Raw genomic sequence first — 16,870 nt, 5'->3', positions numbered from 1 at the left:
ATGCAGTACTTGAATGTTGTGAGCAGACTGGTAAAATTGGGTTGATGCTTGTTAAATTATTTGAATTATTTGTGGTGAATTTGGGTTGGCCCTTGATAAATTATTTGTGTGACTGTTAAAGTCTATGACTATTATTAAAACGTATTTGTTTATTATGTCGTATATTTTCGTGAGGTGTCTGACAAATCAAATGGAATATGATCGGGACTAATCCATGTTTCGACTTGGGTGACATGCATTGGACATTGGGAGAAGTCAACTGTGACATATGTGATTTGAAGGTATGTGACCAATTGAGTTAGACTGCCTCTCCACGCATCTGGTACCCTGTCAAAGTGTTGTTTTAGCTATTCTCAGTTTATAACTGTAATACAGTTGCTTACCTAAGCCGCTTGTGTATTTGCTCTGATATAATTAATCAGTGATCTTTGCCCATGCAGATGGGGTTTATCTGATCTTTTATTATCACCTATTGATATAATTAACTGTTATTAATAAACGTGTTAACCTATTACCATGTTTTCATCATTATATTATTCTTTTTTGACACCCCTGTTCATTGTGGTACAGCTCCATGACAGTTCCAAAACCCAACACACTTAGTCATACATATTTAGATATGAGGTGAAATCGGTTTAAAGCAACGTTTAAACGTTGTAGATATCCCGTTCAAGCACGTGTGTAAATCGCTGCCTGTACTAGTTTTACTAATAGCGTGTGCTCACAGGGATGCCATGCAGTGAACATAAATACACCACTCAGACACAGTATACTCCGAGTCAACCAGTCATTGTCTAAACCCATTTATGCCGAGCGCCGGGAAGGATAACAATACAAATTTAGAGCAAACTGTAATCCCATGAACAACGAACATAAACTAGCCCTGATCCTGATATCTATAAACAGGCCTCCGCGGGCCTTGCCGGTTTTAGTGTAAACAACGAAATCTTAATCGACTAAAGTACGATTCCGACTATATCATAAGAAGTGTTTATGAATTACTATGAAATAGAGATCATACCAGCTGTTTATGAAAAGGTGGGGTATCCTACTCAATCGAAGGCACCCGTCACAAACACATGCAAAGGCAAGTCTATTGTTACCTGAAAAAACAACACGGGAACATATTGTACGAGTCAAAATAGGGAATTGCATCTACCATCCAAAGCGAATTACAAAAGTTACTGGGTTGTATGCAGTGAACATGTACTCACTCAGATAGTTTTACCAAAATCTGAAAAAAACCATTAATCAAAGATGCCATTGCCTACTTTCTATGAAAACATGTAGTATCTTCCTGTGTACTGCTGTTTGACAATGTAAAATGAATATCTGTTTGACTTCTGATGGGCAAATAAGGTACACCCAGCTTGTTTTATTTTTATTGAAAACTGAAAGTTGAAAGAACTGTTGTTAAATGAGATTACATGTATGTCTATTTAACCATCACTCATTCTTGCAACAGTATGCAAAAGTTTATCTGTGTCTGGGTAATTTGTGCAATAATAAATTGGTTTAACGAAGACTGAGGAAATGAATTTGCAACCACATGACCTTACAATGTTTGAAATGTAGATTTATTTATTTCAAAAGATACGATGTGTAAGATATCCACCAGCAGTAGAAAATTACGCGTTTTCTTCTTTTAATTTTTAATCCGTAAAATGGCTGATATATTTAGGCTTTTGTAAGATTACAAGAGACATATATACATCATTCTCCATGTATTTTATACCGAAACTACAGAGGTATGCATGGTACGTAAAAGAAATAGACATTGTTATTAAATTCAGTTCAGACATATTTGTAATAAGACAGCGTTCCCGCGTTATCCCCCGGAAGTGACGTTTGTGTCACAGAGAAGGAAGTTACCTGTCCAGGTAGGTGTGTTGTGTCACGTCTCTCACTTTCTTCCCCTACACACAGACAACTGTTCGATAATCAGGGTCACAACGTCCATGTATATGTCAATATATCATGTGTATATCAGGCTGCTGAAGGTGGTGCTTATACCTTGAATCGTTCTGCATATATCCTGAATGTTAGTGTTAGCTGACTACCACATATTCCTACTTTCGGTTTACAGCGTGGCCGGGCTTCATGTACACAAGTAATGACCCACTTTTACTGTTAAAGTGTATGATAGAAAATCCTCGACCGTATCGCCGTGTTTAACAAAGGAAGGGTGTGTAGGTAGGGAGAATTTACGTTTCCAATTTTACGTTTCTAATGAAATAATTTATTTTTCCGGGAGAAAACTACGCAAAAGGTATACAATAAATAGGATATTTAATGTGACTCGTGAAATATTACGTTTCTCTCATCTCGTGACGGGTGACAAGGAAATATTTTCACTCATGGCCATGCCATTGTGTTACAACGTCTCATATAACACACTTGTAAAATCACGTCACATCCCGGAAGTGACCTGCGTGTCAACAGTGAAGGAAGTTACTTGTCCAGGTAGGTGTGTTGTGTCTCGTCTCTCACTTTGTCCCCCTACACACAGATACCTGTTCGATAATCAGGGTCACATCTTCCATGTATATGTCAAGACACTATAGGGCTGCTGAAGGTGGTATCTATATATATATATATATATATATATATATATATATATATATATATTCATACAGTGTATAGACGGGATATTAGTGTTGACTGACTGCCACACATTCCTACGTTCGGTTTACAATGAGTGCAGTCGTTATTCATACAAGTCATGGCCTACTTTAACTATTGTTATATTGTGTATAGATAAACCCCGGTCGTGTCGGATAACCGTTGACGCGCGCTGTGTGCAAACATGTACCTCTTAACACTAGACTGCTATTTATTGTACTTACATGACATATCCTGAATGGAAGCACACGTTGTTACTGTGATGGTATTTGTGGTCGCTCTGTGATCCTGAATGCAGATTGAAGGAAGTTTGGCAAGTAGTGTATATGGCGTATCTACATGCACATGTATAGTGAGGATATGCGTCATTGTCGTGTGCTGCAATTAGTTAGTGTCAAACGGTTATCTAGCCAGTGATATCAATCCTAAATTACTTTGTTGATATTAAGTGAGTGAAGATGGCGACAGGGAGGGGATCTCAAGGGGCAATATATTTTGTTTGTTTGTTGTTTAACGCCGGATTCCAATATTCTAGCTATATGACGGTTGTCTGTCAAACATCAGACCAGACAATCCTGTGATTGACATTATGAGTATCAATCAACGCAAGCCACCTCTGACGACAAGGACAGTCGCCTTTTACGGCAAGCATGGGTTGCTTAAGACCTAAATACGGGTCCTTAATATTTCAAATGTTGCAAATATTTAAATTTTATACATGTAAACAATCTTGGATAGCTTTGTGTACACTTGAACTTTTTACGTACTTCTATGAAACGCGTGTCTGTTTTGTGCTGTAACACTGCAAAAAAAATCCATATATACAAGCTTGTATATCCTTTGGAAAGATGATATTTCCATAGGATATACAAGATTGGAATGATGATATATACAAAAATATACAAGTTTGTATATATGACATATACAAAAATATACAAATTTGTATACCGGTATATGGTATATCCAAATTTGTTTTCTTTGTATATATTGGTAAAGGGAGATAATTGTTATGTATTTGTGTATAATTATTATATATATGTGCAAATTGAAGTGTTTGAAGTTGAGCACTGTGTTTCTTTGTATATGTTTGTAAAGGAGGATAATTGTTTTGTATGTGCAAAATAGTATCAGCAAGTTACAAAAAACTGGTATAGTGGCGTGTAACATTACTGGAATGATTAATTAGTACTCCACGCTGTTAGCGGGAGTACATACTCTCCTTGCAATGATATTGACGGGTAAACGATTGAGGCGTCTGGTACTTTTCCTGGCGCGGTGCTTGGTATGTGAGTAGACTTTATGGTCAAATGCACAGAGAGGATAGGCTGTCGGGGGTGATTGCATTGGCGGTGACTTGTTTTGAAAGTGTTGAAATCAATTTGTGCTGAGCTTGGATTCGTTTGTACGGGGAGGCCGCGATGTGATTTGTAACATGCTCTCGTGCACATGGCAGATTAGCCAACAGTGTGGATTGCACAGAGGATGAAAACTATTTTATTATTAATTTAAAGTGTTGAATTTGGTTTGTTCTGAGGTGTCGGGGGGGGGGGGGGGGGGGGGGGTGTGGAGGGGGGGGGGGGGGGAGATGTCACACAGAAATTGTTAATAATCCAATAATGACTTTTTTATGATAAAGTTGTCTTTTATAAGTGAATGAGATGTTTTACAGTTGTTCATGTGAAAAAACTATGAATGTTTATTCAGCGTCCGAAAACCCATAACACGGGGATATATGTTGTATTAATGTTTTATGTTTTACAAAAGATAATAAGTACAAAGGTATGCTTTTCTCAATATGCTTCAACATGGGAAAAGGGACATTGCATGTTTGTGGCAGTATTGCTCCCAGGTGGCGTCCTCGTCCACTAATGCCTACATCCACTAATGCATACCGCCTACAATAAACAAAGTCATGCACCAGTGATTTTCAGCGACACCTACTATCAGTGCATCATTTCTGCATCATTGCATTAGTTCTTATAGTATATACACCAGCAGATGATGATTTCAAAGAAATTTCAAAGAGTTCATTCCTAGCATGGGTATGTTGTTTTCATTGTGTAGGCATTATTCCACACTGTTTTATTTATTTGTAGGCAACAGTAACTGTAGGCAAAAGTGGACTTAGGCATTAGTGGTTGGAACCCAGGTGGCCGGGTGCGCAGAAACTATTCCCGATTTTTTAAAAGTACTGATTTAACATTTACATCCGCCATCTTTGCTTTTTTTACTTTTGCCACTGTTACATTTGTTGGTATGAATATTGTCCAAACGGCACAAAATTGCTTAAAATGCAATCAAATGTTCAAAACATTTCTTGGGGCTCAGTCTAATATTGTTAGCAAAGTCAACAAACTACGACCATAAATGTAATGTACAACAGGCGCAAGAAAATTTTAAAAAAATCTTACAAATACAAACGATAAGAAGTCGAATATGAATGCTTATACCTGTACTTTTTAGAACAAGAAATTGACACATTGACGTATTCAGATTAAATTGATATGTTCTTTACTTATGTAAATGCAAATGATAAAAAAATAATTAACAGTGAGATACTATCACTATTGTGCAAAGCATCCAGTCCCAATGAAAGTGAACAGCATGCCGATGTTATACAAAGCAATCATATAACATATCGCAACTGATAGTTCTAAACAATCAGGCAATCAACATAATGACGGTATGAGTGGGCACATCGTGATATTTGAAGATAAAAAATGATAACACATGTCAGCAGTCTGGGAAGTAATACACAGCATCTTGACAATGAACAAAAAGAAGAAGAAGAAGAAGAATAGTTTATTAAAGTGTCACTATTTAAACAACCAACCATTTTGGCTTTTTGAGACAAAATACGCATCACATCCCCCCCCCCCCCATAGAAGTACAACGAACACACACATCCGCAAATTCAGTCACTAACCCACCCACATATATTACGTTACACACACCACACCACGCCACGCCACGCCACGCCACGCCACGTCACACCACACCACACCACACCACGGGATTCCATACTCGGTATTGACCCATGACATATCCTTCTTTATGTCAGGGAATGGGTTTTTGGATGGTGGTCAACGGACACGTCTTGCCTTAGGGAAAGCTGCTGTACTGTCCAGCTATTTAATGTATGTCTCATCTGCGAGCCTCTTCGCCATCTGCAGTTCCGTCGACTTGCAGTTCTTCGGTCGTACTGTAAACAATCTTTATGCCGTCTTCGTCATAGTTACTTTCCTCGGAGGGCATCAACTGAGCTATCTTTAATGCGTCCTCGTACCTCTGTTTCTTCTGGACGGGAAGGTTGCGATGGCGTATCCCGAGGACTCGGTTACGACTCTTCTGAAGAAAAACAACAACTCTATTTACAATTGCATTTCAAATTTATAATGCATATGTATGTATATCCATGTATATGCTCATGAGCAATGGAGGAGAATATGTGAAAATCAAATTCAAATTTATTCCGATAACCCTTAAGCAACGTGTCAGTATTATAGCTTGATGTATTAGAACAACACTATTTGGGAATGCCAGGTGCTACTGGTAGTGTTGGGTATGCTTACCCTTTTGGAAGATTCACTCTTTGTAATTCGACATCAAACGGATTACATCACACTCTGAGTAAACAATCTCATATAACCCTTAATTAGTTAATTAACCTGCAGTATATTGTATCACTTAGTAATGCCTTAACGAGGAGTAATCCCTTATCAGTTGTTGGTGAGTGATCAATTTATGTCTGGAGAAAGGGATTAGCCTTACTCACAATAAATTAACATTTCATACTGCTCAGAAGAGATTATCGATCATTATGCCTTTATAAGAAAGTGAGAAAGATAAAGATTGAATGATACATAACGGGCCGTGCCTGCATTTTATAGCCTGCAAGAATCGTCACTGTAAACTAATAGAAGATTAATTTAAATTTTACAGAATATTCAACTGCTAAGTATATGATAAAGTGTTGAAGTAGCATTAGATATGTTTGAGATTACAGTTTTCAATTAACTGTATAATGTAGCTTGCTGTCTTTGAGAGAGTCAGTATCTGTAGAGCTGGCTTGGTCTAATTGGTATTCAGTCCCTGGGACACAAATATTGTTTAATTGTTTAATAGCATTATTTTGTGAGCAGCCAGATGCGTAAATGATATGTAATATGTTTCCGTATTATATTTTATAGTACTTGTTGTTTTAATATTGTTAACAACAGAGAGAACGAAGAATTTTCTTTTTGTAAAACCATAACAGCATGCATATGTTCTAGCAAAAGGAAACTTGATAAATATTCATTTTGCTTAATTTCTACTTTGGAAAACTTATTTTGAGCTCTGAAAGCTTGACGCTGTATAATTTGGGACGCGCATGGTTGGATGCAAACTAAATGTTTAATTCTCGCAAATTAAGACACCAGCGGCGGTATAGGAGCATATATCTAATGTCATTCAATACAGAATAATACATGAAGATGTTTCAATGTTAAGATTAAATATATCTAACGATATGGAAATTAAATCTTGATAACTGATTTTCATCTTTGATCTTTTGGGAAAATAATAGTGGAACTGGTTGAGTGACTAACGTATTCTACATTAAAAAGTGACAGATACGTGATTTACATCATTAAAATTTAAAGTGATACAGTGATACAATTATAAGTGAGGGTTGTGATTTATTTAGGAACGAAGTCAGTATTTGGGGAATTAACTTGCGCTTTCCGACATTATGCGTATTTCGCACATGATTAAGAAAATAATGTAATTCATTTATTTATATGAAGTACAAATGCATCAATCCTAAATCACCCGACTTATTGAATGTTATTTCGTGAATACACAAATTGCATAACACATTCCCTGAGGACAAACCCAAATGGCCCGTCCCTTTGTGACAAGTGTTAATTAGAGAATGTATTGCCACCACATTATGTCCCGACACTTTTATGACATGTAAGGAACCTAGTCGGTCCCTGAATCTGTAACAACAACATTGGTCTTATAAAATCAAAGTAGCATAAATGTTACGTAATTCGTATTAAAAAAATGACTGATAAATATAACATGAATATAATTGCCCTTTTGGGGATAACATGATATTGGGAAAATATACTTAAAAGTACATGATTAAAGAATTTCAGAATCAACTGTTTCTTGTATTTGTGACCGACTTCACACAAACTGAATAATTAAACATGTGTTTATATAGCTATAATTACATGCATGACACCTACATTATCATGAAATAATAATGTTCGTCATGTTTGTTAATTTGTACATTTCGTTGTTATTGGTATCCTGGGGATGTTGTGATTATATACGTGTTCTGATCTTATTTGTCGTAGAATACATGAAAAACGATTGGTCAACAGTTTGGTGCGGTCGATGGAAAGGTGTTCAATTACTAAGAAAAGCTATTTAACTGTTTAATACTCAATACGTGTCTTAAAATATGAACTAATTCTTAAGTTATAACATTAGTGCAAATTCACCCGAACGTAGGATGTACATGGACCGATTTCAAAATAGCTAAATTGACAAATTGTTTTCCATAAACCACTGAATATAAACTCACTTAGCCTTTAGAATAGAAAGGCGAATCGTTTCTTAATATATTGTCTTTTAAGCCGATTGAAGTTTAAATTACTACAACCGAGTCCGAGGCGATAAAGGATTATGTGACAAAATCTGGTATCATGGCTTAACTGTATATAAGTCACACTGTCCAAGTTTAATAATCCTCTATATCAGATAACTATTCCAATTATTAATGGTATCAGGTAGGAACAACTTGGCAAAGCATTCTGTTCTACAACATATAGCCTGTATATTGGTTTGATTTCTATAAATGTAATTACTAACAGCAAAGATGTTTTCCATCTTGTAAAAAGGTGTAATGGCTATGTTAGTTTCTCTATATATTTTCTCGTGGCCTGTACCCCTTATCGCCCCACAAATAGTCCGTATTGAGTGAGTGAGTTAAAATATAACGTCTCATCGGCAATATTTCAGCGTCCGGAATGAATCTTAGTGTAAACATTCTAGGATTAATTCTTGTTCTTGGTACAATTATCCCAAATATGGGCATAATATGCTTGTTCATAACTTCTAACGATTTATGTGAAAGGAGTTATTTAACTGAGTGAGTGAGTATGGTTTACGGCAGTGGAAGGTATCTAAGACTTCTAAGGCAATTAATCATAGGGATTTCCTTTTTAACTGGTCAATATCAGAATCTGACTGAAATATTATTCCCAAAGTCATAAATATTAATTCCTTTCATTTTAAGATTAGGTTTTGCACTTGGGAAGACTTTGATTTAACGTGAAATAAAAAGCTTCTGTTTTCTCTGGATTCAATTTTACTTACTTTCATCCATTTGGTAATTTTCTCCAAATCAGCATTAATATTTTACGCAGTAGTATTTGGAATTGTCCCTTTGGGGAATTGTCTGGACCCCACCGCAAACACAGTAAACAGAAACAGCGACACACATTGTATTTTATAATAATGCACAATTTTGAATGCTTTAAACCTGTTGCATTAAACAAATACTGGATTTGATGTAGTCATATAGTGAATCAATATGTGTCTAGTCTTCCAAATGTTCTATTGCGAACACATATAGTGTCAGAGCTCATGATCGCCATATCTATGAATGAATAGAAATATCATCATTAATAAACTCACCTGAGCTCACTGTGTGTTCTGAAGACAAATCGCTGTTAGGCATCCTGCACGGCTTCGTTCACCCTCAAATGTACCATAGAAATCTGCGATTGTGCGTGTTCAATGTTCGAATGCATTTTGGCGACAGGCGTTTCGTTTATTTATTAAAATTCCACTAATTCTTTAATCCCATTGAGTTGCTCGCCTCTTCTCTAGTTGCTCACACTCTCAACTGATGTAGCTGCCTTGATTAACTGGAGTCCGGATGTACCTAATTACAAACTCTGTTCTAATTATGCTAATCGTGGAAGTGCATTATACTGGATTACAAACTTAGTAATCCTTTCACACTAATGATCCTTGTTTACAATGAACGCATGCCAATTGACTAAACAAACATCCTTAAGTAGAAGTATCACAATGGACGGTGTGTACAACTGTTTGACAAACAATATCAACCAATATTTCATATTTAGAATCACCATTACATGAAATCACAGAAACATATATATTAAATTTTCACTTTGAAAACTCCAGAACTAATGTCGTGAACGTAATATAATAGGAATTTATTTAGGTGTTTCCTATATATGTTTCCTTGTACAATTTTCAATTCATGGATTTTTTATCTATTATTTTGCAATGATCGTGACAATCGCTAAAAGGCTACTCTCTTGCTATTCCGTTTAGTGATTTTTCTAGTTTAGACAGCGACAGCCTCTCGTTATACAACCAGTGCTTTTCTAACCCCGATTTATTTAAGACAGCGTCTGTCATTCGCTATACAAATAGTGTTTTTTCTAACCCCGATTTAGTTAAGACAGCGGCAGCCTTTCCCCATACAAACAGTGCTTTTCTAACCCCGACCTAGTTAAGACAGCGGCAGCCTTTCCCCATACAAACAGTGCTTTTCTAACCCCAATTAAGTTTATACAGCGGCAGCCTTTCGTTAAACAAACAGTGCTTTTCTTACTCCGACCTAATTAAAACAGCAACAGCCTTTCGTTATACAAACAGTGCTTTTTCAAACCGCGATCTAATTAAGACAGCGGTATTATTTACATTATCTGTTATTAAAATCTGCACAAATGTTCTATTTCTTATGTAAAATGCTGTCAACATAAAGAAATAAAAATGATTTCATAACACTCCAAATATAGTTGCCATAATAAAATAGTATTAACGTATTATTGTCACGTGCAAAAATACTGTTCGGTAACATTAGTTTCAAACCACAAGAAACAATCTTACAAATTCAAAAAATTCAATGAAGCAGTGGTAAAATCTATCCATATATACAAAATTGTATAGTTTTGGAAATACCAAGTATACAAAATTGTATATTTTGGAAATATCAAATATACAAAATTGTATATTTTGTATATATGGGTATTTTTTCTTGTGTAAATGTAACAGACCATGTTATGATGGCATGGTGCCAAATATGACACAGGCTGACTATGATTATTTGTGTGCATGTTTTATATCATACTGAGATGTTTCCCGATAGATAAGAACACAGTGGATTGATGCGTGTGACTACGTTGATTGGAAACAGCTCTTAGTCCCTCATTTAAGTATTTTGTCTTTCAGAATGGACACCTTCACGAAGTGTTCTGTCTGTCAGCAGCAGTTTACCCTGAAAGGTCCAGTCCCCTACTTACTGCCCTGTCTACACGCTGTGTGTGAGACGTGTGTGACATCTGTAGCTGGCGGTGTGATATCATGCTCTACATGTCCGAGGAAGGTCAACCTCACAGACACAAGCCTCAAGAGGGATGCAGTCAGACAGAAGGAAATATTCCACCTCACAGTCAAACATCGCCCCATAGAGCTCCTCTGTACAAATGACTATGACGGCAACCAGGCTGTGTGTTGGTGTCAGGAGTGTGAAGAGTTCCTCTGTGAATACTGCCAGAACATGCACAGCAGCATCAAACTTACCAGGAAACATGTACTTCAAAACTTCAGTGACATGGAACCGACTGTCTCGAACATTCCAGCCTTCTGCAGTATCCACAAACACCATCTCCTTTATCTGTTTGATAAAAACTGCAAGAAGTTAATCTGTGCGAAATGTAGACTTGATGACCACGCAGACCATGAAGTTGTGGAGCTGGATATGGTTGCTGATACTGTAACAAAACAGCTGAACCATCATACGGATGAGCTATCAGCGTTACAGGCTCGCCAGCAATCACACATGCAGAGCTTCAGACAGGGAACCGAATCCACCAACAGAACACACAACTCTTTGATAGAAACTATTAGCCACACATTCCAATCTCTGAGATTACAACTTGACCAAAGAGAGAAGGAACTGCTGATCGATCTTGAAAGTCAGACGAAGGAGACCAAGGCATCTCTACATGCTCAACTCACCACCTGTGAAGAAGAATGGAAGACATGCACTGGGATTTTAGACTACATCGCCAAAGTCCTCCTCTATGCCTCGAAGTCAGACCTCGTGGATCTGGAGAGTTATGTAGGGGACATAACTCGGATCTATCTAGAAACTGCCGCGCCTCAAACACATGTCGTACCTACAGCTGTCTTCAACACCAACTACTTGTCAACACTGAAATCAAACATATCAGTGTTTGGTGCCATTTTGCCAAGGGGAGTGGATGAGGAATCTGTGAAAGGTATTCACATTGAACATCATTCTAGTTTTGGTTATTCTTTGTATGTGTACAATGTTTGCATGTTCTTGTGACGTTCTATCGTTTAAACCCCCCTTTTTCTTCACGTGTTTCTCTATTTAAGACTCATGCTTTGTTTTGTTTTAAAGATTTAAAGTTTGTAGACTGCACTTAACACGTTCCCGATGTTAATCATCAGTAGTTATTCGTCTGTTGTTTCAGACAAGGATACTCAGACTGACGCTGACGTTATGGCAGACTTGGAAATGAAACACAAAATGGTGAGTACAATCAGTGTTGGTACATCATGAATTCTTGCATGCACACTGACCAACAAACTGACCAACTACAGGTTGATCCAAAGCAAATTTGCCTCAATCGCCATCACATTGTTTTATCATATTGAGACAAAGTGCATGAGACCATTCAACGATTGTATTTTTTGCAGGACCTAACAGAGCTGAAGACGAAAATTGATTCAGACGAGAAACATATGCAGGGCCTCAAAACACTTACAGACAAGCTCAATGCTGAAATCAAAAGCTTGAAATCGGTTTGTTTTTATTATCTTACATGTATTCACATCTTTAGACATGTCAGCGTCTACCCTTATATTCAAATATGTTTGTTACAAAGGAAACATCACATTCTGAAATCACAATATTTTAAACAGTTTAAAGCTGTTGTGCGCTTGTTAACACAATGATTCCCTTTCCTTCATTTTAAACATCCCAGTTAGGATTGATCATTTGAGATGATGGTAAGCGTGTGTGTGTGTGTGTGGGTGTGTGTGTTTGTTCTCTGAATAAATGGCCATCCCATTAATCTTCTAGACCCGTGAAATGCCATGACAGGCACGTGCCTTGTTATATAACACATATGCTATATTTTCAGTGCATTGACGAGAAGGAAACCTCAGAGAAGAGAGCCTCTAAAACCATGGATGTCTTACTTGGTAAATTTGTATCACACTTCTTCTTTGACCTCCCTTAATCACATAATTTCAGATACATTTGACAACTGAACATGAATCTCAATGTCCGAGAGTGGTAAACAGAGTAAAACCCACACACGAAGTCCCTTTGCCTCATCATACATATATATGGTCATGTATATATATTGATGTTACAGGTGTGGCCACAGATTGCGGTGTTCATCTGCTGAAGTCAGGAGTTGTAGACAGATCCATGGTGCTGAAGTGTGAGTACATTTATCATGTATCTCCTTCGATATAAGTTTTGATGTACATCGTGTTCAAGTAATATGAAACGTCAACATGTATGGAACATTAAGTCACACACTACGATTGAGGGGCACAGAGTAACTAAGTGGCTCATGCCTGGGCTAATGAAGGTCAGGCGCTGGCAGTCTTTGTGTGTCATTGGCTTGTTTACCTGACCCATGTTAAATACCTACAGGACACGTTGGTAACTGTGTACAACATCAGTTATTATAGCTTAATGTTGCTATATGATTAATTCACAACGCGTTGGTGTGACGTTGATTTATTAATGATTATTTGTATACTCATATATGCATAGGGTCCGTGTACGGTTCTCTGTAGGAAGTGGCAACATGGAGTCGATAGAAGGCTTGCAGTATATACACATTGCTTTAGACAGGTAGATATATGTATATACAAGAAGCACTAGGTTCGCACATTCTGTTGGTGCCACGGATCGCCTAACCTACCCCTAGCTAGGCTGAGGGTGCGGCTATATTTCTTTTTCACAAGTCCAAATATTTCATATCCATGGTCAACAGACACGGATTAAATCAACAATATAAACAACAGTAAATAATGAGTGACAAAGTTGCACAGCTCGTTCAGGATGGCTGACAGTCGACGTACAATACAATTGAGATTTGCATATTTTAAGTAATTGCAATTAAGATAATAGACATATATATTTTTTGGCTACAGGGTAATTCGCCTTTGTTCATGCAGACAAAGGTCGCTTTATTAAATCTTACCCGACATATCATCGTCTTGGAAATGTTTACCTTAAAGTGAACCAATGACAGTTGCCATAAGTAGACATTCCCCCCGCCTATGGTATCACGAAAAATATAAGCAAGAGGGGTGATTGAGTGTATTGTGATTAACGCCACTTTAAAAATTAATTCTGTTATACGATTTGGTAGCAACTTAACATAGGTGGAAACCCCGAAGTAATGCAGGTCTTAGACCTTCAACCTTCTGATGAAGAACCCATGAGCTGACAAATGATATTCTGGGTTAATTTTGAAATTAAACCAAATATCACCCAATTCTGGCACGCCCCCAGTGGATGGGGGGTGACAGTGGTTTCAGTGGTTTCCAACAGTGTTTCCTACTGCGGCTATAATTTATCGAGGAGATGAGCGGGAAAATACCGACTGAAATATTCAAGCAACATGACAGCGGTCTGTAAATATTCGAGATCGAGTCTGGATCGGACAATCCAGTTATAGACATTATGAGCATCGATCCACCACGTAATTGGGATACGATGACATGCATCAACAATGTCAGCGAGCCTGAGCACCCGCTGTGAAGAAATGAGTGAGGAAAGAAGTGAGGGGGGGTGGGGAGGGATGGGTGGTGACAGTGGTTTCCAACAGTGTTTCTCACTGCAGCTGTAACTTATCGAGGAAATGAGCAGAAAAATAAAGACTTAAAGAATAACCACAGATCATGGACATTGGGGACACACACACTGCGAGCACCCTGGCCACCCGATCGCCATCTCAGTCGACGTAATGGGGACCTTGGAGAGGAGAAAGACGATGAAATCCCTGCAACGCCAGGTTGACATTTTTACACGTTTGATGCACCCTCGGGATGTTCTGTATATCGTGCAATATCTGCAAAGTTCGTTCTACTTTTAAGATGTAATATCAGAAACATTTAAACATAAGCCTCACGATAATAAAAACGGAGCCAGTATGAAGTTGTCAGTGTTAATCTTGTGTATCGTGTACAGGCGGGCACAGTAGACTGTTTACCCGCTAAATAGGTCTTGTTGTTACCATTAACCCTGTTGCGTATGGTGTTGTGCGTGTGGGAATAATTTCAAGTAGATCAATATTCTCACCGTGTTACTGACGCTTGATAATAGTCTCACAGACTTGTAAATCACGTGTAAATACACACGTGTGTTCTAATGTGTTAAGCAAATTATCGTTCAAGTGTTATGAAACTGCGATTGCCACACGTTGAACATTCTTTATACACTGTTTGTGACCCTCGTCTCCAAATACTGTGGAATGTCGCATATAGCATTAAAACAAAACACGATCGAGATGTATTGAGTGATTGGAATGAACACATTTAACACTTTTATTATTACTTCCTTCATTTGAACAATATAGAAGGCGACTTGCGAAACGGACAATTTACAAGAGTTAATTTATTTTAAAGGCGAAATAGAGTTTGAAACATTGCATATAGCATTACTACAAAACAATACCAAGTAGTATTGAGTGATTTGAATGAATGGATGTGACAAGCAAATGTTAAAGGTGTTAGGATCTACACCGAGACGTCGCACTAATTGTAATAAAGAAGTTGTTCATCCATAGAACTCGTCTTGCTTAAAACCAAGAAGTATCGAGTGATTGAAATGAATGGATGCGACATAGGAAGGACTAGGTGTAACATACCAATCAACAGAACATGTTGGCGGTGCATTGTAAGGGTACAAACAATCAAGGAAGGCGACATGCGTGTGTGGTAAAAAAACATAAACGTTTGAGATGACTTGATCAATAATGAGTTGTTCCCAACAACTGGTGAAACTGTCGTTCATGCTCGACAAGGTCCGAATCAATCTCCCAATGACAATTTGCGGGATTCTTGTCAATTAATCTTGCAGCGACCGGCCAAATTCGGCTAACGGTAGCCGTTGACGTTGGCGTACACGTCCCTGGATTATGCGTTATAGGGGATAGATCAGAACTCATGGCTGCTCATTGCAATCGTGTGATGTTTTGCTGTTGGAGGTCGTCAGTTACGATACGTACACCGTGGGCACGAGCGTTATCGTCTTGAAAGACAAAACGTGGACTACTATTGAGTGATAACGGAACGACTATCGTCGCTAGCATGCTATCTCGGTAGTACTGTCCAGTGACCGTCTTACATGTATGGACAATATGCAGTGGCGTTCTGGCAATCATAGTGATACTGCCCCCTATCAGTACAGACCCACCGTCAAATCTAATGTTACCTTGCGTTGACGTTCGTCCACGTCTTTGCAGAGTGATTCGGGATTCCCCGATTTTTCGCCCTCTAAACGTCATTGGTTTTGGGGTCCATCATTAACATTTTGTGTCTGCAGAAACCTGTTCCAGTGTCTGCAAAACACAGACGAAGACATATTGAACATATTGGCTACAACTACTTCTCCGTGAGTTAAAAAAAATTTAAGCATGTCAATAACCCATAGAGGTTCATCACGTTATAGATGACTCATTCCCAATCTTATCACAAATACTGCGTTAAAGCAAGAGTAGGGGCTTACGTGTTACTGTTGGTAATACAAATCAACAATAGAAAGAGCTCGGAGCGATTTTGACAAAATGTGAGTTGGGTTTAACGCTGCTTTTAACATTATTCCAGTTATATCATTGGGTGTCAGCTTAATGTGGGAGGAACGCCCGAGGTGATGCAGGTCTCAGACGTTTAATACTTTGGTGAAACCCACGAGTACGGGTATGGTGCTGACAAAACTAAAAAACATAATCGGGCGAACCGGGGTTCGAACCTGCAATTATAGGTTTCTGGAGTGGTTTAGGTTTAGGGACGCAACTCTGCTCAGCGAATCGCGGTTTTCATCTGACGACCGATTGTAACATTTCTCATCATCATGTACATATTTGGAGAGCATAGGCCGTGGCGATAGATATAGTTACAATCATAGAAAACTGAAGCAAATAGGTATTGATTAGAA

At 37.9% G+C, this 16,870-nt stretch overlaps 1 protein-coding gene across 1 annotated transcript in view; it reads left to right on the top strand.

The window, feature by feature from the left end:
- LOC139447522 (uncharacterized) overlaps positions 1-16,870 on the top strand; it is a 50,593-nt gene that overhangs the window by 17,146 nt on the left and 16,577 nt on the right. Inside the window, exons 6-10 of the mRNA XM_071228929.1 lie at positions 10,888-11,939; positions 12,159-12,217; positions 12,385-12,489; positions 12,831-12,891; positions 13,068-13,136. Coding sequence (XP_071085030.1) covers positions 10,888-11,939; positions 12,159-12,217; positions 12,385-12,489; positions 12,831-12,891; positions 13,068-13,136 — 1,346 coding nt within the window. The remainder of the gene's footprint in view (positions 1-10,887; positions 11,940-12,158; positions 12,218-12,384; positions 12,490-12,830; positions 12,892-13,067; positions 13,137-16,870) is intronic.

The sequence above is a fragment of the Haliotis cracherodii genome, unplaced genomic scaffold, assembly GCF_022045235.1.
Source record: "Haliotis cracherodii isolate W230 unplaced genomic scaffold, xgHalCrac1.p SCAF_7, whole genome shotgun sequence".
Lineage (NCBI taxonomy): Eukaryota > Metazoa > Mollusca > Gastropoda > Lepetellida > Haliotidae > Haliotis > Haliotis cracherodii.
Note: the sequence above shows the minus strand (reverse complement) of the source record. Positions and strands in the feature narration are given on the sequence as shown.